General features: G+C 37.6%; 1 protein-coding gene across 1 annotated transcript; it reads left to right on the top strand.

Moving 5' to 3' along the window:
- Positions 1-341: 341 nt before the first annotated feature.
- On the top strand, positions 342-27,882 carry tinagl1 (tubulointerstitial nephritis antigen-like 1). The gene is made up of 12 exons (XM_062990668.1): positions 342-579; positions 5,519-5,828; positions 7,560-7,626; positions 15,307-15,399; positions 16,273-16,387; positions 19,344-19,467; positions 19,564-19,714; positions 19,944-20,130; positions 20,655-20,700; positions 21,940-22,063; positions 24,261-24,306; positions 25,240-27,882. The coding sequence occupies exons 2-12, from the start codon at positions 5,519-5,521 to the stop codon at positions 25,411-25,413; spliced, it is 1,437 nt and encodes a 478-aa protein (XP_062846738.1). The 5' UTR covers positions 342-579; the 3' UTR covers positions 25,414-27,882.

The following is a 27,882-nucleotide window of genomic DNA, read 5'->3' as shown; positions in this document are numbered from 1 at the left end:
AGATGGGCCATAATACATGGTAGATTATTTTGTATATGATAAACATTTTATCCGCATTAAAACTATACTGATGAATATTAGAGTAGTTTAACATAAATGCAAACCTGAAAAGCTGTACACATGTATTTTTGGTTGGTTAGTGTACGTCGGCTATCAGTGACATTGGTAGAAGTTTCTCGATGCTTCCTTGTGTGGCCACTAGCAGTCATTGCAGTCATGCTTAGAAAATAAGAGGAAAAAGAAAGAAAAGGGTGAGAGTATTCTGTAGGAAGCTAATGAGGCAGGAGGGCTGAGTAAGTGAGTAAGTGAGTACGTGAGTGAGTGAGTGAGTACGTGAGTGAGTGTGTGAGTACGTGAGTGAGTGTGTGCGTGAGTAATACAGGGTGAGAACAGTAGACGGTCCTCCCACCCTCTCTATAAAAGACCTTACATTGAGTCTGAGGGAGCAAAAGGAGTGACAGTACAAAGAGTGAGAGACAGAACAGAACTGAGCTGTCTGAACTTTAACCTGGCGTTTAACAGAGCTGCAGTTAGACTCCTGAGTAACACATTTAAGGATTTATTTCATACAGCAACAAGGTAGGAACCACATTCTATTCTTTTTGTAGTTTTAACTACAGCTCTTCCTCCTGCTTCCACTACAAGCAGGTGTGCAGCACAGGTAACACTATGGATGAACTGTTTTTTTAAGCTCAACATAAACTGTAAAACTGGGTCATGTTTATTCTACATTGAACTAAAAAGTTTGTATTCTAGTTAATGAAATACTCATAGAATATCACAGAATACCAGTAAAATATTTACCTTAGAACTTATGGTAATTTTTTTAAAATAGTTACTTCCTACAGAGTACACAGCCTGTTCAGACACTGGGCTATTCTACAGAAAATATGGTTAACTAATATTTATATAATAATATTATAATAATTTAAACACATGCTCGGTGTACAATGTACATTAAACACAAGTTGTCCAAGCTTGTCAAAGGGCTACTGACCTTGTCACTGCATCACTGTTCACTCAAAAATACAAAAATGTAGGACAAGGTTTAACTTTTAATGAATAAAATACTTGTAAAGCTGCTTGATTCTTTTGTCATGAATTTAAATGTTTTAAAAACAAAATCATGTCAACTGTGTAAATAAATATTTATACTCAAGTAACATGCATGTGGGTGTGTTGGCTACTTTTTATATTGCCCCTAAATTTGAGACTGAATTTTAAAATGTTTGATGCTGTGAGAAAGACCGTTGCCCTTTTCTGGTTCTCTTACCTTGTCTCCGGTGTTCTCAGTATAGGCTCCAACAAAACCCCTGATTAGGATAAAGCATTTATCAAATATAAGTGACTGAAAAAAACACTTGGAGATGAGAAATAATACAAATAAAATTTCCAATACTTTAACTCATTTATCATTCCAATTACAGTAAGGTGCTAAATGATTGATAGCAATTACTGAATGACATAAATTAATGTCAATAAAAGGGGATTAAATGTACACAGAATAAAAGCCAGTTACTTTACATCCACTTTTAGAACACCAGCTTTACTAATCAGACCTGTTTTTGTGTGGGCCTATTTAACTTTAAAGTAGAGCAAAGTTTTAACCCATTGTATCTAAAGCTTTATGTCTGGATGTCTATTGACCCTCAGTTAAGGACTAAATGAACAATACACATGGAGCAAAGCAGACGGATTAGGAAAGTTCACTGTGCTGTGTTCAGTCTTTTGTAAAGACACTGCTGTTATTTTAGTTTTTGTATTGTTGTGAATGCTGTATTCATGCCAGAGAAAGCTTGTTTAATGAAGTGAGGTACTGGAAATCCTGTACATGGAAAATGAAAATGGTTACTCCTATTATTGTTTACATATATCTGGATCAGTAAGACACTGCTCACCTGAAATGCCTTTATCCTAAGATAAGACAAACCGATTTAATTTTATTAAAAATATCCACAAGAATATTTTTACATTTACAGCATTTAACAGATGCTTGTAGCCAAAGCAACTTACAGTTGTGACTGATACAATATAAGCAATTAAGTGTTAAGGGCCTTGTTTAGGAGCTGAACAATAGTATAAAGGCAATGATGGGGCTTGACCTTCCGGTTACTAGGCCAGTACTTTAACCTCTGTAATATCAATGCCCTGAATGTGAACTCATGGACCATGGACCTTGCTTAAAACACATACAATGCATATATTAGTATATCATATGCAAACCAGGCCTTCTCTTTTACCCTCAGTGACCATCAGAATCTTACTAATTCTGTTGTCTGAATGGACACAAATTCCCAAAGACACATTCCAAAGGCTTCCAATAAATTCAATATAAATGCCCATGGTTTTGGAATGGGATGTCCAACAAGAACTATTTTTGTCTCTATATTCACTGGAACAGGATAAGCATCTACTTAACATAAATTTAAAAAAGATGAATAAGTGTGTTTTATGGTCATGTTAGTAAATGCATGGTTATTCATATTGTATAGTGAAATAACTTTTTTTACTGTATCATATTTTTACCACTCACTTACAAATCTTAGACATGGTAAACTATTAAATTTTAAGTTTTTAGGTTATAAAAGCTTTAAAGACATTTCTGGAACATGGTAATAGCTAAAGGCTGTGCGGCTTTGAGCTGAGTGCAGATATGATATTAATTGTCTAATTGGAGCTAATATGGTAAGGAATCCAGCAGATGGTGGACTACAGAATTAGTTTGTCCATCTGCCCTCTTCCTGGTGTAAAAAGGTTTACTCATGGGTCACTAGTTTACGTTGTGCAGGAGCAGCTGTGCTCTGTCCACTAAAAGTTGTGTGCCTTTTAACCTGTTTTGGAAGCAATAAAAATCACTGATTCCTTGTACAGCAGAGTGCATCTTATTGTATTGACTGATTCATTATGGACACTACAGTGTTTCACCTCCTGCATCTCACAGACCTTTGTTTCACCTTGGTTATTTCACCACATATTTTTGACATCATTGATTGGTTATATTTGGACTTCATATTGATTTTTCTTTCTTGGAGGGGTTGAGCTTTCAAATGTTAGTACTGTTGCATAAACTGCAGAACATTTTGCTATTCATACAAAGCATAAAAACATTGCTGAGCATCTGCTGTCAAAACTGGTTGTTGCATACAAGGAATGTTGAGTGCTTATTATGAATAAAATGATTGATGACATGTTCTGATACATTGCTATAATTTTGGCACATATGTATTTGCTTTCTTTAAATTATATGGTTTATATACCATGTACTTTATTCTGGTCTGGGTCTCTGTGGGTCCAGTGCCATTCATAAAACTGGGCATAGGGCAAGAAAACCCATGGAACAGTGCACCAGTCCCTTGGCAAGGCAACAAACATTCACTCATTAAGTAACACCTAGGGAGAAGTTAGAACAGCCGGTCCATATTTTTATAATCAACACTTCTTGGACATTATAAGCTTTGTAAGATCTTAGTCTCATTGCCAGGTCTAATATACTGTAAAAAGTAGCTGATGTTACAATCTATATTTGTAGTTATAGGTTTTTAATTTATGCCTTGTAATTAAATTGTTACATTTTCTTTAAATGTTTCATTTTTAACCCCTCTAGTTTTTCATAATTTAGATCAATTGCAGAATTATAAATAGGTGTTCAGATAATGCAATTTATATTTTTGTGTTGTTCTTCCGTAATCTTGCTGCTAAACACTTTCTCTGTCCGTATGTATATTTTCCTGGTGTATACTCTGTGGTTAACACATCCTATTTGCTCTGGTCACAGATTGACACTGAATCATTTATATCAGTGAGGTCAGAATGTCACCCTCTTTGGGATTTCTTAAGCTTTTAATGCTTCATAAAAGTCAATAAAATGAGTTGGTACAGTGAACGTCAAGACAGCTACATTTGTGTATAAATGTGTGTGTGTGTGTGTGTGTGTGTGTGTGTGAGAGAGAGAGAGAGACGATGACTCCATGATAGGGAAAAGCAGCCATGCAGGAAAGTGCAAATCAATATATCTGCTCTCTGCATAGATGTAGGCTTTGTCCTTGGTGGCACGATGGTCTGTTGAGTTGATTGGATTCTTATTTACACTATTTATGTAACCTGTTCTTTGCATCCCCTGCGTCTTTGTCAGGACGCTGTTCTTGAAACCTGAAACCACTACAGAAACTTCAAAAGCAGTCATGTGTGGTCTTATGCCATTGTTACCCAGCCAGAGAGGGAAGAACAACAAGCTGTGCTACAAATGGCCAAATGTTGAAGGAGACAGAGACACACTATAAGTAGAGGCCCAGAAGGGCTGTAAATTCTTTATCTGTTAAACCTGAACCTTGAGTAGTTCCTGCTGCTCCTGAAAATCATATAGAAGGGCTACACAATTAATTATACTTCATTAATTATGATATTTGCTGACTTAACTCATTTTACATAATCAGCAGTGATTTCAATAAGCTTGGAATGCATAGAATGACCACGTTAGAGTTTTTTGTTTGCTTGTATTAAAATTCCCAATCAGTTGCCTGCCACATGGGGTAAAATTAAAGTACTGGAAAAAAAGTGAGTCATAGTTTTAATATTTTGTAGATTATGTTGTCTTAGGGCTTGGTAGCATATGAGTTTTAATCTTGCCTTCCGTCACTGTGTTTTGTATCTTCTTACCGTGTCTGCATGAGTACATCTGGGTACTCCCACCTTCCAAAACATGCTAAAGGTGGATTGGCTGCTGGAAATTGTCCTTGGTTTGTGTAAGTAATTGTGTGTGTGTGTGTGTGTGTGTGTGTGTGTTGCCCTGCAATGAATTATTGTCTTGTCCAGGATATGTTCCTGTTAATGGGGGGCACCAGATCCACTGTCACTGTAAACAACATGGTTTGCAATTGCATTATTACTCAAAATAGAGTTTTTGTATCCCTTAAGTTGGCTGCTTGAATGATTGGTTATCATGACAGAAGGAAGTTGCTGTTTCCGCTGCACTGATGTTGATAGTGGCCCTCATCGTGTCCAAAACTGTGCACTCTTTTTCTTGCTTACTTTTATGTCTTATGCCATAGTGCTTCTTTATACCAGTCTAAAGTCTCCAGCTTCTGAACTACAGACAGACTCAACTTTTATCTGAAGCAGGGTTTCTGAGACAAGCATTTACTCCCATTTTTTGGCTTTAAACAAATGTTTGAACATGTTTAGTGCAGTCAGTGTAAAATTACCTGGCTTTCCTCTGCAAAAAACAAGTTGGTAGGTAAACTAGCTATGCTAAATTCCTGGGTGTATATGAGTGTAAGTAAGTGGGTGCATGTATGAACCTCTGCTATGGACTGACATCATATCCAAGTTTGATATGCAACCATGACTTTGACCAGCATGAAGCGAAAATGTGATAAAGCATAAACATTTTTGATAATCATATCACATAATTAAATAAAATTTTAGACATTTATGCAGCATTCAAAATCCTATCCTTATTTTACTGTGCACCAAGTCTTAATTTATTTAATTATGCTGTACATGTGAATTTTATTCGCAGATGATGGTAATGAGGCTGATTTTGGTGGTCAGTGCAGCGCTTGTCCTGATGTCGGATGGTACCATGGGCGCAAGGTCTCTGTCCCGTAGCCGCAGGGAGCTTGCCAACCCGCTGCATGTAATGGGCATCAGGGATCCCTTTGGCTCCTACTGCCAAAGGAGAGGAGGTTGTTGCCCTGGAAGAGATGACCAGTGTACCGTGCCCTATCTAGACACCATATGCTATTGTGATCTTTTCTGCAACCGCACCGTGAGTGACTGCTGCCCAGATTTCTGGAACCAGTGTTTGGGAATCGAACCTCCCTACAGAGGTATGTATAGTAGTACGTATAGTAGTAAGTGTGTAAACCATTTAGTATGACTTTACACTGTTTGAAATCATCTCTCATTTTATTGATGTGGAAAATTGATATGAAAATATGTTGCAGTGGAGATTAATTTGAATAAAACCAAACAAATGGCATTTCACTTTTGTGTTTTAACATGTCTGTGTTCTTCTGTGTAATGACCGTAGTCTGTAGTCTGGTTGTTCAGTGTTGGAATGTTGGATCTACCTGAGAATGGGGAGAAAACAGTGGACTTTTTATGAACAGAGGGGGACAGTGAAAGAGCGATGAATGAAGTTCAGCAGATAGAATGCTTGTAATGCAGAGGGAGCTGTGGGGAGGTGGGATTGGGGTAGATGAGACAGGGGAAAGCCAAAGATCAGAGATCATGGCAGGTATGTGTGTAGGCTAGACCAGACAAGTGTTTGCTTATGCCTAGTCACACCTTTATTAATCCATGTCCGCTGTTACTCAGAGCAGAGTGGGTTCCTCTTTGTAGCACAGATCAAGATCAGAAACAAGATTACCTTCTTATACCCTCTTTGCCATTGTCCTTTTGTCTAGCATCTTATGAATCAAGATTGAAATCTCTTTGAAGCTGTTTTGTGACTTTTGCTAAAATCTTTTAACCCAATTTATAGAATTTATAACTCTGAATTGGTAACAGTTAAGGGAATTATGACTGGGTATAAAGGGAGGATTCACCAAAGGCTCAGTCTGTACAGGCAATAATGGGTTGTGGCTCACTGGTGTGTTTCAAACATTATTATTATTATTGTCAATCAGTTCTAAAAGAACATTTCTCAAATGCTGGAGAAATCCAGGTTCCATGTAGGGCAGGAACGAAAACCACTACTGAATGTGTGTGACCTTCGAGCCCTCAGACAACCTTGTAAGGGAAACTGTCATGCTACTCTGATAAATAGTCACATGGAGTACTTCAGAAAACTTCAGGTCACTTAACAGTCTACCACTGTGTCAAGGAATGCAACCAGAAAACCAGAACAATGAAAAGGAACATTTATACTCTTATCAATGAAAGCTGCCAAAGGCAACATCTGTCATGCTATGGGGGTGCATTAGTGCCCATGACATGGGTGACTTGCATATTTGTGAATGTAAATTAATGAATGTGTATATTTTAATTTTAGAGAGACACACTGATATCAAAGCAACGTGTTTTCCTGGGAAGTCTGAGGATCTGAGGAAGTTTTACTGGGCAAAGTCAATGCTTGTCTATCGATGAACCTTGATGCATCTCTGTTTGTTTTTCACTAAACAGTAACTTGATGTGTAATATTTAGAATGTGTACATTGTCAGAGTGGACATATGATAGGCAGTGAATGAGAGGGCAGTGATGGCAGTGATTAATGCACTTGTCTGTACACACTATTCCAATTTATGAGTGTATTGTACTTTTATTACAACATGTGCAATGGCGAGGAGGGAAGCGGCTGTAAAGGCTAGTTTGTGGCAGCTTACAGCACTGCCTACTTACAGCCAGCCAGTGAAGCAATGTTTCAACTGTATGAGAAAGCTAAGGGAAAATGTTTACCAAAGTAAATTTTAACCTTGAAAGAAGGCAAGCATGTTTTTCCTAACACATTAGTGCTATATGAATGTCACCTAATTTACAGAAAGGTCATAACGTGTGCTTCCAAAAAATCTAACATGCATTGCAGATGAGTGATTTTCCATTAACTTGTTTATTTCAGGTATCTGTGAACGAAATGGTCACAAGTTCCACTCAGGTGCCACCTACAAAGAGAACTGCAATTTATGGTAAGGCTAAACTACATGCACACACATACCTTTCTCTCTTTTGTATATACTCTTAATACCAGGACTGTAAAGCAGGCAGCCATTGTTCTGTACATTCCTGTGTTTTTACAAGATTTATTTTCAGACAACAAAAGCTTAGTAAGGATTGAGGCTGAGATGCATTTCTTATCTTTTCATTTTTACTTATTGAATTATTTGCCTATGCTGAAAATGTGGGCAGCACAAACTACATACCCAAGAATTCCACAACATGCCTCTGCCCTGTGTGTTTGCCTCTCGCCTTTCTAACATAAGCTCCTTACTAATGAGATTAGTTTTTCCATAATAGCACATTGTCTTTTAACATTAGATCTTTCTTTACTGCTCGTGTACCAGCCCCTAAGACTAAACTTTAAACACTCGGTTTACTGAAGTCAGGTGCTTGCATCAGAGAAGTATAAGGTGTCTAGTTTTAAGGGTTTAAAATACAAAAATTTCAAATTGCGAGGCGGACTAAACTAAGAGGCAGGGATCAATAAATCATAGATAAAATTTATGGTATGGAGGGAGATTAGTTCAAAGACACTTTCAGCGCCAAAACATATAGGACAAGAAAGCTAAAGCTTGGTCATGCTGATCACATGTGGAATCTAAAGTCGGGTTAATCTCAGTGTTTACTAGGTTTGGTTGTAATCCAATACACACAACATATACATTACAACATGCATGTAACTGAATCAATCGGGGAACAAATTAGGGAGTAGTAGGTCTGAAATCATGTACTTTCTGCTGTTTATGAAAAAAGCATGAAAAAACTGGACTAGGAAGAGGATTAAACTGTATGTCCAAGACCGGACTCGGCATATCATTGCCCAATAACTCTATGCTTATTGATGAAATTCTCTTTTAGAGCCAACTAAGTTTTAGTTACTTGATCAAAATCAGTTTATTTAAATTTCTAATATCACTTTCCTGCTAGACCTGCTGTTAGATATATCAGGTTGTACTGACCTGACAGAGGATTCATACTAGAGTCAGTGTTGGCCTAAAACTCTGTATTGGCATTGGTTTAAAAGAAATCAGCATTGCCCTATACTGGGACACAACAGACCATATTATATAAGATATCGACAAAGGGCTACTAAATATACTTATGTTCCTTCTATGTATTACATGTATATGAAGTGTGGGAAGTAGAGAGGGAATAAATTACTAGGCAATTATGAGGCCAAGATAAAGAAATTCGTTACTTAAATGCTAATGCTTGAGTAACACCTAGGTTCAGGTGGGTGGTAAATGTAAGCTCAGTTGGCACTAAGAAGGAATCTGCAACCAGGAGGCAATCCCACTCTAAAAAACATGGTAAAAGTTTAACTAGTGACATAGCGCAAACCATTATTGCATTATTGTATCTCTGCTTTAGGTCAGCCCCACTAACACAAGACTGCTTATTCATGCTGAAATGCTCAGTAGAATGTAAGATCATTTATGGAACATAAATTTAAATGTACTTAAAAGTTTAGTTCCTAAACTGGTGTTTAAGTCCAATACTGGTCTGACAATCAACTAAAAGATGATGTATACAAAACAAAACTAGGTTAAATGAAAATGTCTATTTACATTAAAATTATGTGCAGTGCTTCACTTTCACTTATCTGTAATACCTCTGACAGTGGCAAACTAGTTTACCAGCAGTAGGCAAACATTATTAACTAGCAGTTACTAGTATTAACTACATAAAATTAAGAGCATTTGTTTAGGGTTTGCATACAGTTAGAATTAATTGAAAATGACAACGTAGAAAGATGTAAAAAGGCACTGTTAGAGCAAAGGTAAAGGTCCTAAGCAAAAACATAAAATAATTAATTGTTTTAATTTAGTTTACAATTAACGTTCATAGTACTCAATCAAGTCCCATTTAAATGACATGCAGAAATTGTCCATGAACAGTTAGGAAAACATCCATAAATACATTTCAATCATAATTTGGCCGTTACGTAAACTGTCCTCTGTATTTTTTAAGTACACACCTCCTCCCTGGATAGCAACTCAGTACAGAGGCTGTATTCTGGGAACAGTGCAGGATGTCCGGCAGTTCTTATCCAGCTTTCCTCTCCTCCGCTTGCTCCTCCTGCTGTCCTGAGTCTCTCCTCCACAAGTTTTATCTTAAACACTCATACTCCCTCTCATGCTACTTAATTAACACATTCAATAGTGTGCATATTTCTTAACGTGACTCTGAAATACAACAGAATAACAGTTAAAACACATTGGATGGCTGATTCTTTTTATATGAAGTGGGTTTTGGGGAAAACTTCATCAGAGTGCAAAAGTAGCATGTTTTTATTGCAACCTCACTTCATAAGTGCCACAAATATCTGACATGCAAATATTTATTATTATTAGATAATGAAAATAATCTTTCTGAACTATAACTTTAACTGTGTTCTATTGTTACCTACAGTACATCAAATCATATACATTGTTACCTACATCAAATCATATACAGTGTATCACAAAAGTGAGTACACCCCTCACATTTCTGCAGATATTTAAGTATATCTTTTCATGGGACAACACTGACAAAATGACACTTTGACACAATGAAAAGTAGTCTGTGTGCAGCTTATATAACAGTGTAAATTTATTCTTCCCTCAAAATAACTCAATATACAGCCATTAATGTCTAAACCACCAGCAACAAAAGTGAGTACACCCCTTAGTGAAAGTTCCTGAAGTGTCAATATTTTGTGTGGCCACCATTATTTCCCAGAACTGCCTTAACTCTCCTGGGCATGGAGTTTACCAGAGCTTCACAGGTTGCCACTGGAATGCTTTTCCACTCCTCCATGACGACATCACGGAGCTGGCGGATATTCGAGACTTTGCGCTCCTCCACCTTCCGCTTGAGGATGCCCCAAAGATGTTCTATTGGGTTTAGGTCTGGAGACATGCTTGGCCAGTCCATCACCTTTACCCTCAGCCTCTTCAATAAAGCAGTGGTCGTCTTAGAGGTGTGTTTGGGGTCATTATCATGCTGGAACACTGCCCTGCGACCCAGTTTCCGGAGGGAGGGGATCATGCTCTGCTTCAGTATTTCACAGTACATATTGGAGTTCATGTGTCCCTCAATGAAATGTAACTCCCCAACACCTGCTGCACTCATGCAGCCCCAGACCATGGCATTCCCACCACCATGCTTGACTGTAGGCATGACACACTTATCTTTGTACTCCTCACCTGATTGCCGCCACACATGCTTGAGACCATCTGAACCAAACAAATTAATCTTGGTCTCATCAGACCATAGGACATGGTTCCAGTAATCCATGTCCTTTGTTGACATGTCTTCAGCAAACTGTTTGTGGGCTTTCTTGTGTAGAGACTTCAGAAGAGGCTTCCTTCTGGGGTGACAGCCATGCAGACCAATTTGATGTAGTGTGCGGCGTATGGTCTGAGCACTGACAGGCTGACCCCCCACCTTTTCAATCTCTGCAGCAATGCTGACAGCACTCCTGCGCCTATCTTTCAAAGACAGCAGTTGGATGTGACGCTGAGCACGTGCACTCAGCTTCTTTGGACGACCAACGCGAGGTCTGTTCTGAGTGGACCCTGCTCTTTTAAAACGCTGGATGATCTTGGCCACTGTGCTGCAGCTCAGTTTCAGGGTGTTGGCAATCTTCTTGTAGCCTTGGCCATCTTCATGTAGCGCAACAATTCGTCTTTTAAGATCCTCAGAGAGTTCTTTGCCATGAGGTGCCATGTTGGAACTTTTAGTGACCAGTATGAGAGAGTGTGAGAGCTGTACTACTAAATTGAACACAACTGCTCCCTATGCACACCTGAGACCTAGTAACACTAACAAATCACATGACATTTTGGAGGAAAAATGACAAGCAGTGCTCAATTTGGACATTTAGGGGTGTAGTCTCTTAGGGGTGTACTCACTTTTGTTGCCGGTGGTTTAGACATTAATGGCTGTATATTGAGTTATTTTGAGGGAAGAATAAATTTACACTGTTATATAAGCTGCACACAGACTACTTTTCATTGTGTCAAAGTGTCATTTTGTCAGTGTTGTCCCATGAAAAGATATACTTAAATATCTGCAGAAATGTGAGGGGTGTACTCACTTTTGTGATACACTGTACATATATATATTATGAAATAAGAACTGTGGGTTCATTTAAATGAATCATTTACCACACTTAATAATTCTACTAACAGCACAGTTCTGTTTAAATTTGCCCACATTATAATCATAAAAATCACAGCTGTTATGAAATATTTATTGAGTACTATTAAATAAATGTCTAAAAATGATCAGTGATATAATATGGTGTATGGACTAAGTTTAATATAATCGTTTTAGAGACACATGCTTCCTTCCTCTCCAGTCTTGTTTTCACTGTCATTATGCCATGTTTCTTTTAAAACTTTATGTTCATGACTATTTACATACTCCTGTGTTTTCAGACAAGTTGGCAAGGGTAAGAAACTGGCATGAATTTCAGGGACATTTTCATGGAATGTCTTATTCTGTAACCAAGGGTTTCCTGAGATTAAGTCTAGGGGATCACTGTGGGACACATGTTAATGTCCCAACCAAGGGTAATCCGAGATTTTTTTTATATGTTGACACACACATGCTTAGTTGCATGATTCTACAGAATGACCGGTGAGATGTGTGTACATTTGAGATGTGTGTGTATTTGTGTTTGCATATTACATACTAGACTGTACAGTGGGGTCAGGTATCTAAAACAAGAAGTAGTGGTAAAGTAAGTAGTGGTAAAGTAAGGAATGTGAAATATAGTTTTCCACTGATATCCAGCTTCCTGACACTTGAACTCACTGTTTCACTGGCACTACTGATATGTTTTTTCAAGTCAAGAAAATGTGAATTTAAATTTTATTCTTACTTTTGCCTATGCTTCTACATTTAAAAAAACACTGTTAAAAGATTCATAAATTCAAGCATATGGCCAAGCAGTCTTCACAGACATTAACAGTACAATTTGTCACACTGAAGAGCTCTCAGTGACCTCCAGTATGCACTGTTGAAAGCTGCTTTACTTAGTTGATCAGATCCCCATGCACAAGGTGTCAACAGATAGGGTCTAAATCACACTGCTATTGGATTTTGTAGCAGTGAAAGTACAGGGGTTGGACAAAATAACTGAAACACCTGTCATTTTAGTGTGGGAGGTTTCATGGCTAAATTGGACCAGTCTGGTGGCCAATCTTCATTAATTGCACATTGCACCAGTAAGAGCAGAGTGTGAAGGTTCAATTAGCAGGGTAAGAGCACAGTTTTGCTCAAAATATTGCAATGCACACAACATTATGGGTGACATACCAGAGTTCAAAAGAGGACAAATTGTTGGTGCACGTCTTGCTGGCGCATCTGTGACCAAGACAGCAAGTCTTTGTGATGTATCAAGAGCCACGGTATCCAGGGTAATGTCAGCATACCACCAAGAAGGACAAACCACATCCAACAGGATTAACTGTGGACGCAAGAGGAAGCTGTCTGAAAGGGATGTTCGGGTGCTAACCCGGATTGTATCCAAAAAACATAAAACCACGGCTGCCCAAATCACGGCAGAATTAAATGTGCACCTCAACTCTCCTGTTTCCACCAGAACTGTCAGTCGGGAGCTCCACAGGGTCAATATACACGGCCGGGCTGCTATAGCCAAACCTTTGGTCACTCGTGCCAATGCCAAACGTCGGTTTCAATGGTGCAGGGAGCGCAAATCTTGGGCTGTGGACAATGTGAAACATGTATTGTTCTCTGATGAGTCCACCTTTACTGTTTTCCCCACATCCGGGAGAGTTACGGTGTGGAGAAGCCCCAAAGAAGCGTACCACCCAGACTGTTGCATGCCCAGAGTGAAGCATGGGGGTGGATCAGTGATGGTTTGGGCTGCCATATCATGGCATTCCCTTGGCCCAATACTTGTGCTAGATGGGCGCGTCACTGCCAAGGACTACCGAACCATTCTGGAGGACCATGTGCATCCAATGGTTCAAACATTGTATCCTGAAGGCGGTGCCGTGTATCAGGATGACAATGCACCAATACACACAGCAAGACTGGTGAAAGATTGGTTTGATGAACATGAAAGTGAAGTTGAACATCTCCCATGGCCTGCACAGTCACCAGATCTAAATATTATTGAGCCACTTTGGGGTGTTTTGGAGAAGCGAGTCAGGAAACGTTTTCCTCCACCAGCATCACGTAGTGACCTGGCCACTATCCTGCAAGAAGAATGGCTTAAAATCCCTCTGACCACTGTGCAGGACTTGTATATGTCATTTCCAAGACGAATTGACACTGTATTGGCCGCAAAAGGAGGCCCTACACCATACTAATACATTATTGTGGTCTAAAACCAGGTGTTTCAGTTATTTTGTCCAACCCCTGTACATTTATTACATATTAGGATCTGTCAGAATTAGAGATGCATGAGTACTGATACTGGTATCGGGTATTTGCCCGATACCGCGCTTATTAACTTGTACTCGTACTCGCAAACGAGGCTCCGATACTAAACATCCGATACCGTGTGCCTAGTGCACGTTGCTGCGTTATGCCTAGTTCACACTACACGATTTTTGCCCTGATTTTCGCTCGGCGACTGGTCGGCGCTAGATTTGCCGGCTCGGGAGCAACTCGCCGTTCGCTGGGATCGAGTTTTCTAGCATGTCAGATATCCGATCTGAGATGTGCGACTGGGTGACATGGTGAACAGCCAATGAGAACGCAGGATACGGTGTGAGGGGAAACACAGGAGAGGAGTGTAAACAGGTGGGACAGGGGGATAATATAGTTTCTATCAGAATACACCGGCACACACACGTTTTACAGTATTTCTGACCTGATCGTTCTCTACAAAACATAACAACAAAACACCAACATTGCAAAAATATTTATTAACCTCCAACTCATTAACTCCATTAACTCATTAACTCCATCATTCTAAATAGGTATCGGTATCGGCAAGTACAAAAATACTTGTACTTGTACTCGGTTGGGAAAAAATGGTATTGATGCATCCCTAGTCAGAATCTGGGTTTGGTGTATAACATGAATTTATGCACCTGCTACCCTTATACAAGTACAAAACATGTCATTATGTTTCTCATGTCACTTGTATCAAACTATTCCCTGATAATGTTATTCACTTCAGCTAATTTATACTCAATATGGTTCAGTAGCTCCTTTTTTGTTCAGGTCATCTTGTAAACATGGTCAGTGGAAGATGGATTAAGAACTGTTGCCTAAATAATTGCAATTTAATTGGTACGGCATATGTCTATTAAAAGTGTAAGGAAATCTTTTTTCAAGTACCAGGCACAAGTATGCTTTCTCTGCCTAAAAATGGGTATATCTCTGAGCACTGCTTTCTTAAAAGGTTTCCACTTTCAGTCCTACCCATTATTCTCTTTTTTCCACTCCTTTTCTTCAGTAAAACTAAGTGCTATATTTTTTATTTTGCCTTTTTGAAAGGAATGTCAAGTGGATTTATTTTCTACTGTCTAATTCTTTGTTTCTAATTTGCTTATAGTCTAAAAAAACACACACCTTTTTACTAGCTCTACATGTGTGTAAACAGAGCCACATACACTGCATATACTGTACATTATTATTTTAGGGGATTATAGATAACCATGGCCTGATCATCTCTTTTTCAGTACCTGTAGTCCAAATGGCCGTTGGGATTGTGAGCAGCATGTCTGCCTGATAGAAGATGACATGATTCAGGCAGTGAACCGTGGTAACTATGGGTAAGAGCTGTGCACTCACTGACTCTACCGCCACTAATACAGCTCTCATTCATACTACACCCTTTCAAAGCTATATGACCTTGAACTGAGTGGGTGACATTTAGTCTTTAGTCTAAGGTAGGGCTTTTAGAAATACTCCAGTAATCTTTGTCAGCTGAAACACTTATGGGTCTGTAGTGTATGTTTAATTAACATACACATAATTTTAACTCATTTTCCTGTACTGAGGGGAAAAATCACTTATGTTTTCATTTATTTATCTGCATTAACCATATGACACAAATGATTGCAGGACAAAATCACACATTTCATAAGTCTTTCAGCAATTTACTGTGCACTTAAGAGCAACCAATCCACCTTTAGCATGTCTTTGGGTGGTAAAAGAAAAGTACCAAAGTACCAGAAGAAGCCCTGACAGATATTGAAAGAACATGTGAAACAGTGACCTGAGGCGGGAATAAAACCCCAGTCTCCAGGACCCATGTTGCTGTGTGGTACCCTGCCAGCCTTGCCACCATGCCATTGTAACAATAATAGTAATTCTAACCATAATAACAATAGCTTTTTACTGCATCTGGCCAGTATTAAAAAGTAATACACAACTATATATGAAGTGTTTGGGTCAGATATCCTGTCATGTTACTCACATCCTAAAATCCTACACTCAAGTGTAGGTGTTGTGGTTTTAAATTCACTGTATATAGTTTTTTACTCTTATTGCTGAAAAGTGTAAAAAAAAAAAATTTTTGGTAAAAACCTCTCTATGGATTCCATGGAAGGTGTGGGTTGAAAATGAAAAGTATTTCTTTAATCTGTGCCTAAAAACATACCTCCTTTAACAATAATGAGATCTTTTGTACATGTGTGTTGAAGCTGGAAGGCAGCAAACTACAGTAAGTTTTGGGGCATGAACCTGGATGAGGGTCTGCGCTACCGTCTTGGCACTCGAAGACCTTCGCGAGCCATCATGAGCATGAATGAGATTCAAGTAAGTGGCGCTATCTGATAAAAGATGTCAAACTAAGCTTTCAGTAATGGTGGACCTGCACAGTACACTAGACATTTTTGGACTACAGTTGAGAGAGATTTTTTGGTGATGAGAGGCGTGAAAACTGATAACATGTTGTCTATGCTGGTCTAGGGCTTAAACTTTTGCTGATAGCAAGTTTTTAACAGTATGTCTGTAACAATGGTGTGCCAATATTCAGTTATTCCATGAACAAAAAGAAAAAAAAAAAAATTATTTTTATAACTGGCTTCTAAAGTCTGTCTCCTTCTGTAATGTGTAAAGGGTAAATAAACACTGCACAGATTTAGGAATTTAGCATTTACTAAAGTTACTCTAGTAAGCTTTTTATTACACTGCATAAACTTGATCTAAAACTACTCTTATGTATTATAAATGAACTCCTACAGTGAATGTTTCATAGCAAGTGTCCCAACTTTATTACATTCGACTGGTACACTTACTATAATGTGCTGTTTTGCCTTGCAGCTCTCTATATTTTTAAATTAAGAGCTTGTGCTGTAAAAGTCTTGCAAAATGCTTTTTGTTACGCAAAAGATTTTGTACACATTGAATTCCACCAATCAGATTACTCTTACTTAACCATAACTTGGTATTGAAGTATTCCATACAATGTACTTCTGACTTGCTATTCATTCTCCACACCAAACTAAAACTTATAAGAATGATAAAATGTGGTGTTTTTTGCAATTACTGCAATTACAAAAATGTATTTGATTATAAGAAAATCTCAGAAAATCTTATCGTTTTATTTAAATGTCATCTCTGCACATCTCTGTCCATACTTTTGGGTACCAGTTTATGTAAATAGGTCAGAAAAAACATATGCAGTTTTACACTGATTTAACATTTATTTTAGCTATAAATATTTACATATCCTTTCCAGCGTGTCATTAAAATGTGCTGCATTAATAAGGGTAAACACTTGTAATCTCTGTCAGTCATGACTTGGAAAGGTGGAAAAAGAATAACAGCAAGCACGGCTAATGCTAAAACTATTAAACCTTCCTGTCTCTCATTTCCTTATTATTGTAGACAAGCAGAGATAACAGCTACCCAGCACTGAGCCCTGACTAAATTTTAATACTGATTGAAATAAAAATCTTGAATTTACCTCATCCAAATTAGTATGAGAAAACAACTACTTCAAAGAAAACATTGAACATTTAGGGAATGGTTTTATTGTTCAAAGAGAAACATCAAGGGACAATGAATTCTAAAGCAAAACTGTTACAGATGACACTTTAGTGAAAGAACCTGAGCACTGTGCCCATGCAAAGTTCTGCTCATCCTCTCAATCTTGGCTGAAGCTTTCACAAACAGTAATTAGTGTAATGTACATCGCTGACTAGAAATTATTCATGTGAACAGAAGCATCTTCTATTTCTCAACATGACTTGTGTTTGATCTCGTTGATAGTGAATTATTCTGTCTGAGAATGTGAAAGAGCTTTAATGTTGGGACTCCCACATCATTCCACTAGCTTGTTTGGATCAGATCCGATGAGGCCTTTAGTCTCCCTATAACACAGTCTGCATATTCTCCATGAGCACATTTAAACAAGCTGAATTGGAGTGAGATTAGAGGAAATGTATGAAAGCTTGCCGAGACACTACAAACATCCCCAACACCTGCATCCCCTACACCCACTGTCTACCAACATGTCTCTACCTGTGTCTGCAGCAGGAGCTGAGCTGCTCACTTCCATTCATAAGGAACTTTATCTGATGCTTAAACACATTTGAGCCCAGTACTCATCTACAGCCAACTAAAAATCCCAAAGTTACAGACATACACAAACCTGACCAGCACACACGCCTTTATTTTTTTTTTATTTCCGTTGTGCTAGTCAGACTTTCAAACTACTACACTTTACCACTATAAGAATAGCCCACATTCCAGAGATTTACATCTAGCACCTATTAGCATGAAGGGTTTAGATATTAACATCAGGAATGCAGGAGAAAAGCAAAGTGAGATGATGCATTTCCAAACAAGGATCTGGACAAGGGTTTAATCCAGTAGCATTTAAAGGTTAACTGCACAGCTGTGTCATGTACATGCCTCTTTAGTTACTCAGTGATAAGACCTTTGACATTTTAAGATTAAAAACGTTACATAACATGACTTTAATGATTAACCATTCTCACACAAGATTTAGACTTTTTTGCACTTTTCACAAAAGGTTTGTTTATATGACTTCAACAAAGCTGTATATCGATAATCTACAAAAGACCACCTAGATGTTTAACTAAGCTTCCAATACAAAGTTCTGTGGATATATGAGACAAGACATTTTGCTCACTGTCTTGTAGAGGAAAAAAAAAGACACCAACTCAGAAATCTCATCCCAGCTGTGAAGCATCATGGTTTTAGGCTACTTGGCTGCACAGTACAGCTTTTAGTCACTAAGCAAACAATGTTACCAGGGATTTTACAGGTGAATAGGGTGTGGACTGTTCTTAATATACTTTTGTGTTTGTCTTGTTGCATCACCCAGCATCTAGCTTCAGGTGACGGACCACTACCCCCTGTGACCTGACATGGGTGTTGTAAATGCATAGAATTAAAGAATGGTCTAAATATTTCTTAAAGCTGTGAATGTCTGCCAGCTATGGGGAATGTTATTTCTGCCATGAGATCTTTACCGTCTGTTAAATACAATGGCTTAGACTAATTAATATATTCAGTAAAAATGAAATAGTACAGTTGTTGGTGTGTTACTCACTGAGTCTCTTACTATAAATGTTCAATACATATTAATTATTTTAAGCTAAATTAAATTATATTCAAGAGGTTTTGAAACTTTTTTTGCACCTGTTAAATTTGAAAAATCATTATTTGAATACAACTATTATTGTTATCATTAGCGTCCTTACCACCACTTGCTGACAGTAACACTTGTTACTTTTGATAGATGAACATGGATAATAATGAATATCTGCCCAGCTATTTTAAAGCTGCTGAGAAGTGGCCAGGAAAGATCCACGAGCCTTTGGACCAGGGTAACTGTGCAGGCTCATGGGCTTTCTCCACCGCAGGTTAGATATACTGTGTTCTATTTAAACACATGCTCCTACACTCAAGTCCTACAACCATTATTCACTTTACCTTTTTTTTTTTACTTATTCTTGCAGCCGTAGCATCCGACCGAATCTCCATTCAGTCCATGGGACACATGACCCCACTGCTCTCACCACAGAATCTGATCTCCTGTGACAAGCGTAACCAAGGAGGCTGTGATGGAGGGCGCATTGATGGGGCTTGGTGGTACCTGAGGAGAAGAGGGTAAGCTTCTTTTTTGCCATTGTATTTAAAGCTGTGTAATGCAGGAATCTTAGTCCAGTCATACGCAAAGTATTTGGCAGAGCTCCTACACTTCTGATAAATATCCATAAGCCTTCCCCCAACAAATACTCCACATTTAAAAAGAATAGGTTTTGCCACTGCCCCAGTCATTCAGCTTTATGCCAAATTCAGCATGTTTTATCTGTTACTTTCTCATCCTCTGTTTCAGGGTGGTGACAGAGGAGTGTTATCCATTTTCTCCTCCCCAGCAGACTCCTGTTCAGGTGAGCCACTGTATGATGCAGAGTCGCTCAGTGGGCCGAGGAAAACGGCAGGCTACAGCACGCTGTCCCAACATCTATAGCTACCACAATGAAATCTACCAGTCCACACCGCCCTACAGACTGTCCTCAAATGTAAGAACACACTCTCTCAAATTAAACAAAATACTTACAGCACCTCTAATATGTATGCCAATAAGAACAAACTCTCTCATTTTTCAATACTGCTGTAGATATTTTACAAAAATGTAAAATGTCACTCGACATTCATGGGGGTTAGGGGGCTCTAGGTTTTCCCTGGGCCTATTACTTCTACCTCTAAACACACAAAACAAGTACAGTACACAGATGTGTATATGCATTTCTATTGTACTTTCTTTAAAAAAATCCATTTAGTTATCAATGGCAAACCCGTGAATAACAAAATCCTCAAATATGGAATATCAAGAACAGCTGTACTGCAAAGACCCAAAACACACCCATCTTCCACACATTGCAAAAACCTTTTCACACTTGAACTCTTTCCAGAACCAAGCCTGTGTGGAACTACAGTTAGTGGAAATGAATGAATGAGTGCAGGATCTAAAAAGTGGATTTTATATTTATGTAACATCCAACAAAGTTTATAAACTCAATGGACTTTTTTCTCTCTGTCTCAGGAGAAAGAGATAATGAAAGAGATCATGGATAATGGACCTGTGCAAGGTATGGGCTAGGGGTAAACAAGTGTTTGAGAGTAATGAAGTGATAATGGGCACTTTAGCATTGTGAAATTGTGAAATGTGAATGAGGCTATTTTAAACTGTAATTACCTTTGCTGCTGAGCAAATGTTAATTAGGGTTGCAAAAGAAAGATTTTGATTTAAAAACATTTTCCCCTATTCTTCTCAGAGTGCATGGAGTTCTCCAAGTCAAAAATGAAAATTACAAGTTCAGACTTATCAGTAAAAAGGTGCAAAGCCAACATCAGTGCCCAGGACATGGGTGACTTTCATATGTATGAAGGTATCACTGATGCAGAGGCATGTATTGGGATTTTTGAGAGACAAATGCTGCCATCAAGGTGACATCTTTTCCCATAAAATCAATGATTATTTTAGCAAAAAATGCCAGGCCTCGTTCTTTACGTGCTACAACTGTAGACGAAGAATGTGTGTGCTTGAAAGATCTGTCTCTTTTTGAAAACGTATGGTTCATCATAAAGAGAAGAATCAGACAACACGGACTGTTGGGCAGCTGAAGTCTCATATCAAGCAAAAAATAGTGTCTTCAGTTCTCAAATCACCAAAAAGTCTCATCAATAGGAAAAGGAATGAAACACGGGTAAACATGCCTCTGTCTCTACTTTTTGGAGTGAGTTGTAGGCCTCACATGTTCTTTCTATTTTTTCAGTTAAATAAAGATTCAAGAGAATTAAAAACTCTGATTTTACAATGTAGATAGTAGATATTTTCCTTTTTAAAAGAAAATTACTAATACTATATAATAATACCAACACATGTAATTATTGCATCTATAAAAGGCATGTCACTTTTAAGGATTAAAAATATAAAATATAAAATTACATATTTTTAAACTTTTAGTAAAACCTCAAAGCTTCTTGAAATGCATATCAGTAAATCACCAAGTTGCAAAAAAGTCATATTATGAATAACTGAGCTCGGGGATTTGTTCGATATTTACTTAATTTGATTTTTATTTAATGTTGTATGATAGTACATCAAAAATATTAAACAAGGTTGTCACAAAGTTTTCATTTGATTCACTGCTCATTCCGTTCAGATTGACTTTTTTTTAATTGACTGTAGTCTCAAAGGCCAGTAGGTTTATTCAGCAATAAACTACTATAAATAGCCTCACCTTTCAAAAGCTATTCTTTTTGAACAATGTGATGGATGTGGTTGAGCTATATATAATGGGTGTGTCTTTTTTCCCCTTTTTTAGCGATAATTGAGGTGCATGAAGACTTCTTTGTGTACAAAAGTGGAATCTATCGACACACAGCAGTGAACTCACACAAAGCACCACAGTACCGCAAGCATGGTACACACTCAGTAAAGATCACAGGGTAAGAGCTGCCCTTTCCCATAGCACTAACTTGCAGACTGACCTTTCTCCTGTACTGAAAGTAAGCAGGAGCTTGTAAAGTTTCACCAGGACGAGATAAAAATGTCTATTCTTAATTTTTGATAAACCAGAAAAGCTTAATGATTAGTAAATCTGTTCTATGTGTATAAATAGTAATAGTAACAAAGGGACTGTGCCCAGATATAAGATATGAAGGCACCATGTTGTCTGGGTTCCATACATACTTCTCGTGACCATGGCCACCACAAATATGCAGACACAACACCTGGATATCTAACTCCACCCCAGCAGTTATATCCCTGATAAAATGCCCTGTCCTACCCTCAAGCTTCCCGTATACATACTTAAATGTGTATATGTGCAAGCAGTGATGAGTGAATAGCTCACCACGCTTCATTGTTTGTGAGATAATCAGTTTGCCAATAAGAACATTTTATAGTACATGAATGTATGTACATAATATTGTGAAAAGATTCTAAGAATCGAAAGAATTCACATACCGGATAGTCTAGAAACCATTGTTAAATGTACGTGACCTTTGAGCTCTCAGACAGCATTGCATAAGAAACTTTGTCATTGTGCTGTGATAAATATAGCCACATAAGCTGTGGAGTAAATCATTACCTAACACAATCCACCACTGCATCAAGAAATGCAACCTAAAATTATGTAATGCAAGAAGAAAGGTCATCCCAGATAGACCGAAGGACAGTGGAAATGTGATCTGTGGTCAGATGAGTCCATGTTTCAGGCTGTTTTTGGAGAAAAAAAAAACAAGCTAAAATCTGCCATGGTATATGGGTGCATTAGTGTCCATGGCATGGTTGGCTTTCATATGTGTAAATGTACCATGTTGCTGAAATAACCAGAACTGCACTGACTTTTGTAAAATAGCCATGGACAGAATGATTATGCTTGATTGACCTGTCTGCAGTCCAGCTCAGTTCATATTAAAAATGTATGGCACATTAGGAGGAGGGGAATTAGACCACATTGAGCAGTTAAAGTCTTGTATCAGGCAAGAATGGGCAACTGAATATAATGTGAGCAATTGAAGGTTGAATGCCTTGCTCAGGGTACCCCTCAGTAGCAACTTGGTGTTGGTGGGGTTTGGACCAATGACCTTCTGATTACTAGTCCAGTACCTTAATGACTGTCATTTGTCTGGTTTCTGTATGTAAACCATGCTCCAGTGATTCAGTAGAGATAATCAGCCGCCTGACCCTGGCTTTTCTCTAGCCTGTGCCATTGGCTGACGCAGCGTTTTTTGGAGCGAAACAGGCTCAGGGTTTATAGATTTTGGGAATGGGGCAACTACAATGTTTGTATGAAGAAAATCCTACCATAGTGTACCCTGTTAAGCTTTGTGTCTGGGAAAGTTTATGGAAAGTGCATTGATGTCCAGTGTGGTGGAATGGCATTGTCTGCACTTAGTCTGCACTCTTGATCCTGTGTACACCATTAACCTACAGCAGGGTAGTGGTAGACCATGGTGTTTGCTGTTAGGGCAAGGGCTAGCAACTTTGCAGCATGCTTAGATTTTTTTCCCATACCCACTCCTTTTAAACTGTAACCCTTACTGACATTCTGTCTTTGCTTTTTAAGTAGGCTCTGTTCAGTTGTTTGTTTTTGTCTATTTCTGGTTTGCTGACATGCCCCAAGCTTTGACATCTCTAGAACTTGCTGGAATAGAATATTTACAACATTCCTGTTTCTTAAAACATAACAGACAAGTCCCCAACAGGGGCAGATGACGGACATTTTGTTCCATGCTGAAAATGAGGAACATTCTAGACTGACTCTTGGGAAAGTCATAGGCAGCAGCCTGCTGTAAATTATGCTTGAACAACAAAAAATGGCAATAAGGGAGGAAAATATGCTTTAACTTGGAACGCTTCAGAAAAGTTGATGTACTAATATACTGTACATTATTAGCCTTTGTGTGGAATTTTGCCACTGACGGTGCACTGTTTTATGATATATTTAGATGTTGTGAGAACAGTTTCAAACATGAGAACAGGTTTAAACATCTGTAAATCATGATTTTAGTCAAAAACTGGAGTTGTAAAGTGTGACAATTAAGAAAAGGAGAGCCCATATTTTAAAATTTGCTGTCACTAGTAATCTGCTATCTAAAATTAGCATGCAAATAATAACTACTTTTCCAATATGTCTAGGTGGGGAGAAGAAAGAGACTACAGTGGAAGAACACACAAGTACTGGGTAAGACATTTTTGCAGTGCTCAAACATCAGATTTGACAGCTAATAAAGGCCACAAACAGTTGACCGGTTGAATACTTTTGTAACCAGTTGCTTGAATAATAAAACACTTCACTATTCAAAGATTCACTTTTCAGACAGTATAAATATAAAACAAAATACAAGACATTATACAGCTAATGAACAGCTGTTCTGTCAAGCATAGCTATGTTAGTATTGTGGTTCCAGAATTGCTGCCAGTACAAAGCAGAAAGTGGGATGGAAGAAAAAAGAAGAAAGATAACCTTAAAATTCAAGCACATTCCCAAGCTATTTTGGATTAAATTTTGAATAAAATTGGAATTAACTGCTTTTTAATTGAGTTTAGAATGCAAAAGGGTTGAAGATTGAAGGTGAAAAAAACTAAGGGACATTTTTCAAACAGTGTTGAATGTATATTTTAGATGTTATATTTTTATAAAACTCAAAAGTGTGTATTCTAACCATTTAGTAATTGGAAAACTTTTAGAAATTATTAAAATTTTAAGACTGCTATGCCATACATGTGTCTTACAAATGTGTGTAAACATCTGACCTTTATTTACACTACAATTTATTTAGTGTAGAATTTTAAAGGTTAACTATATATACTAAACATAAACATGCATATTTAGGCACAAATGTGGCACTGACCAAACCAAACTCTGTTTCTTAAATGTAATTGTAATAAAATGTGTAGTAAACCTGGTCATTTATTCAATCAGCTGCCTTTTATCTGCAAAGGAAACATTTGGGTTGTAAAAAATGATACTGATGTACTGATGTTGACCTGGTTATTTTAAATTTCTGACTACCACAGATTTACTAGAAATGCTCATCACTGGTTTTAGTTGTGTTAAAATATAACATTTGTAATTATATCTAACAATTGATTGATCCCTGTTGCTTTTTTGCAGATTGCTGCCAATTCATGGGGCAAGAACTGGGGCGAAGATGGCTACTTCCGCATTGCACGAGGAGAAAATGAATGTGACATTGAGGCTTTTGTGATTGGCGTGTGGGGCAGGATAACCATGGAGGACATGTACAGCCATCACCACCACCACCACCACCACAGAAAACGTAAATAGGGACAGTCGAGTCGAGATTTTTGCAGGCTTTTTTCCAGCGAGATCCATGAACAACTCAATATGTGCCTCATATTCAGTCAGGATAACAGAACCTCAGGATATGATTTCCATCAAAACAATCTTCACTGATGATCTATCAAAAAACACTATTCCCATCAGTGCTAATGGATGTTTAATACCAGATTATTGAGCAAGTGATGTTTTTGTTTAAGCTTTTTGACCCAATTATGGATTAAACAGTTATAGGTGAAAGGTAATAGTTTTTTTCTTTAATGTAATGAATGCTTATGGTAAAGTGTTTGTACAGAGAGGTCTAGCATTGCATGATGTGAACATGCTTCCAATGTGAGTTTATCACAAGCCCCCGCTGGTAGCTATAGGGCTCAGTTTCAAACCACTCAGGACCACTTACTGCAAAGACATTTCACCTCACTTAAAAATATAAGGAGGCCTATGGTTTAAATGTATTTTATGTTTAACTTTTTTATTAGGATCTGGTAGGCAGGGTATAAACAAGGTGGTTGTTTAGTATAACCATACAGTATAAATTATTTATTAATTCCAACTGGAAACAGCAACATACAAAGTGGAGGAGCGTGTAATTAATAGATCTGGTTGGTGACTAAGTATTTATTCTAAGTTTGTTAATGGTTGTAGATATTTCCCTTAAGTGTTGGCTGCTAAAAGACTGCAGTGGCTTTTACCATGACACAAAAATGACACAGGATGCCTGACTTGGCACTTTTCAAATCAAATAAGTTTAAATCTTTTTTAAAAGTATCCTGTGTGCCATTCCAAAGTATCAGAATGTAAATGGTAACTTACTTTACACTAGTGCTAAACTGAACATTATAACCAATGATCTTAGTATGTGTTGCAATCTGAGGCAGAGCCATTTTTACAGCTTTTTAGGCCGCCTGCACAGTCTTACAGTGGTTGCAAGCATTTCATTTGAATTTACTCATTAATCATTACACTCAGTAATTTATAATAAACCATAATTAAATTATTGTTAGCAGATACTGCCTAATTAGCCTCTCCCAGATTAGTCATTTAGGAGTTTCTGGAGAGCTCATCAACCTTGAAAAAAAGGTGTGATTGGCTAAAAGTTATATCAGAAAAGCAGTCAAGTCCCAGTTTTAAAGAAGAAAATGTGACTTCTGTGTTGTGATAACTAATTTGACCCAAAATACGCAGAAAGGCATAAAATTAGCCATCCAAGAGAACGTAGCACTTTAGTAAGTACAGCAGTGTTTGAGTTTTTCATTTCTACAATAGAGGGAGCTCTAACTACACTGGTGCAATTCGACACAAGCTGTCCATTAATCATCTTGTAGTTCACATGCATTTGTTTAAATATCACAGCGGTATTCAGATCAAAATGTTAAAAGTAATAGTCATTTTTGGTGATGGCTACAATTTTATATTTCTTTATATTTTGTAGACATTTTGTCTAGTCCATGATGTTCTCACTAGATTTCTTTCACTAGGACTGTTTGCGCAGACAATGTAATTTGTTTATTTGCTTTGTTGTTAAAGAAACATACATAACCTGTATTTTAATAACGCTGATCTTTATTACTTATCCAATTCCATAATGCTGTGATATATTGTATACTATATATGTATATATATATATATACACACACACACCCTGGTAAATATGTGTATTTCTCCTCAGCTATTTGTATTCATATAATAGAGCATTACAGTTGATACTAATCTCTAATGCATAATGTCTATATTTGTGCAAAATGACTATAGCAGCACAATACATAACCAAAACATAAGCATAACCTGCCTATTTTAACAAGAATATTATTGCAAAATCATTCCCATAATGCAATGGGATCTGTCAGCAAATGTCTTAATCTATAGCACGTCATGCTATATTCATGACTTCCTTAATCTGCTATGAATAATGTTTTGCACAGCAATACAGCCCTGAATGTTTCACTCTTCAACTGAGTCTGCAGCTGCGTTTCACACTAACTGCCCCTGAATACATCATTTTCATTTATTTATTTGTGATGCATTATTACCATTACAAGCTATTGTATTATTCATTTAAATCATGCAAACCTCAACTTGAAATTGTTCTTAAAGTTTTCATAGACCCATCCATCCATTCACCTATTTATAACATTTACTAATTTAGTCATTCAAACCAGAGAGAAATCTTTTACTGGCCGAACCTAAAACAAGCAGACACATTTTGCTTGACCAGATGTTGTTTATTTCTGCATGAATAAATGTTTGGCATTGCAGGAGTTACTTTCATCTGGCTGACACACCTGTATTAGTGTACCTAATGTTAAAATTTGTAGAACTTTGTAGAATATATTCTTCTAGTCTTTTGTGCAATGTGTGTTGTCATCCTGTTATACTGTAAGTATGTATGTATGTGTGCAGTACAAACCACTCTCGTGTTTACCTGTGTAATACAATAAAATCTATTTTAGACACCAA

This window comes from Trichomycterus rosablanca, chromosome 2 (assembly GCF_030014385.1).
Source record: "Trichomycterus rosablanca isolate fTriRos1 chromosome 2, fTriRos1.hap1, whole genome shotgun sequence".
Lineage (NCBI taxonomy): Eukaryota > Metazoa > Chordata > Actinopteri > Siluriformes > Trichomycteridae > Trichomycterus > Trichomycterus rosablanca.
Note: the sequence above shows the minus strand (reverse complement) of the source record. Positions and strands in the feature narration are given on the sequence as shown.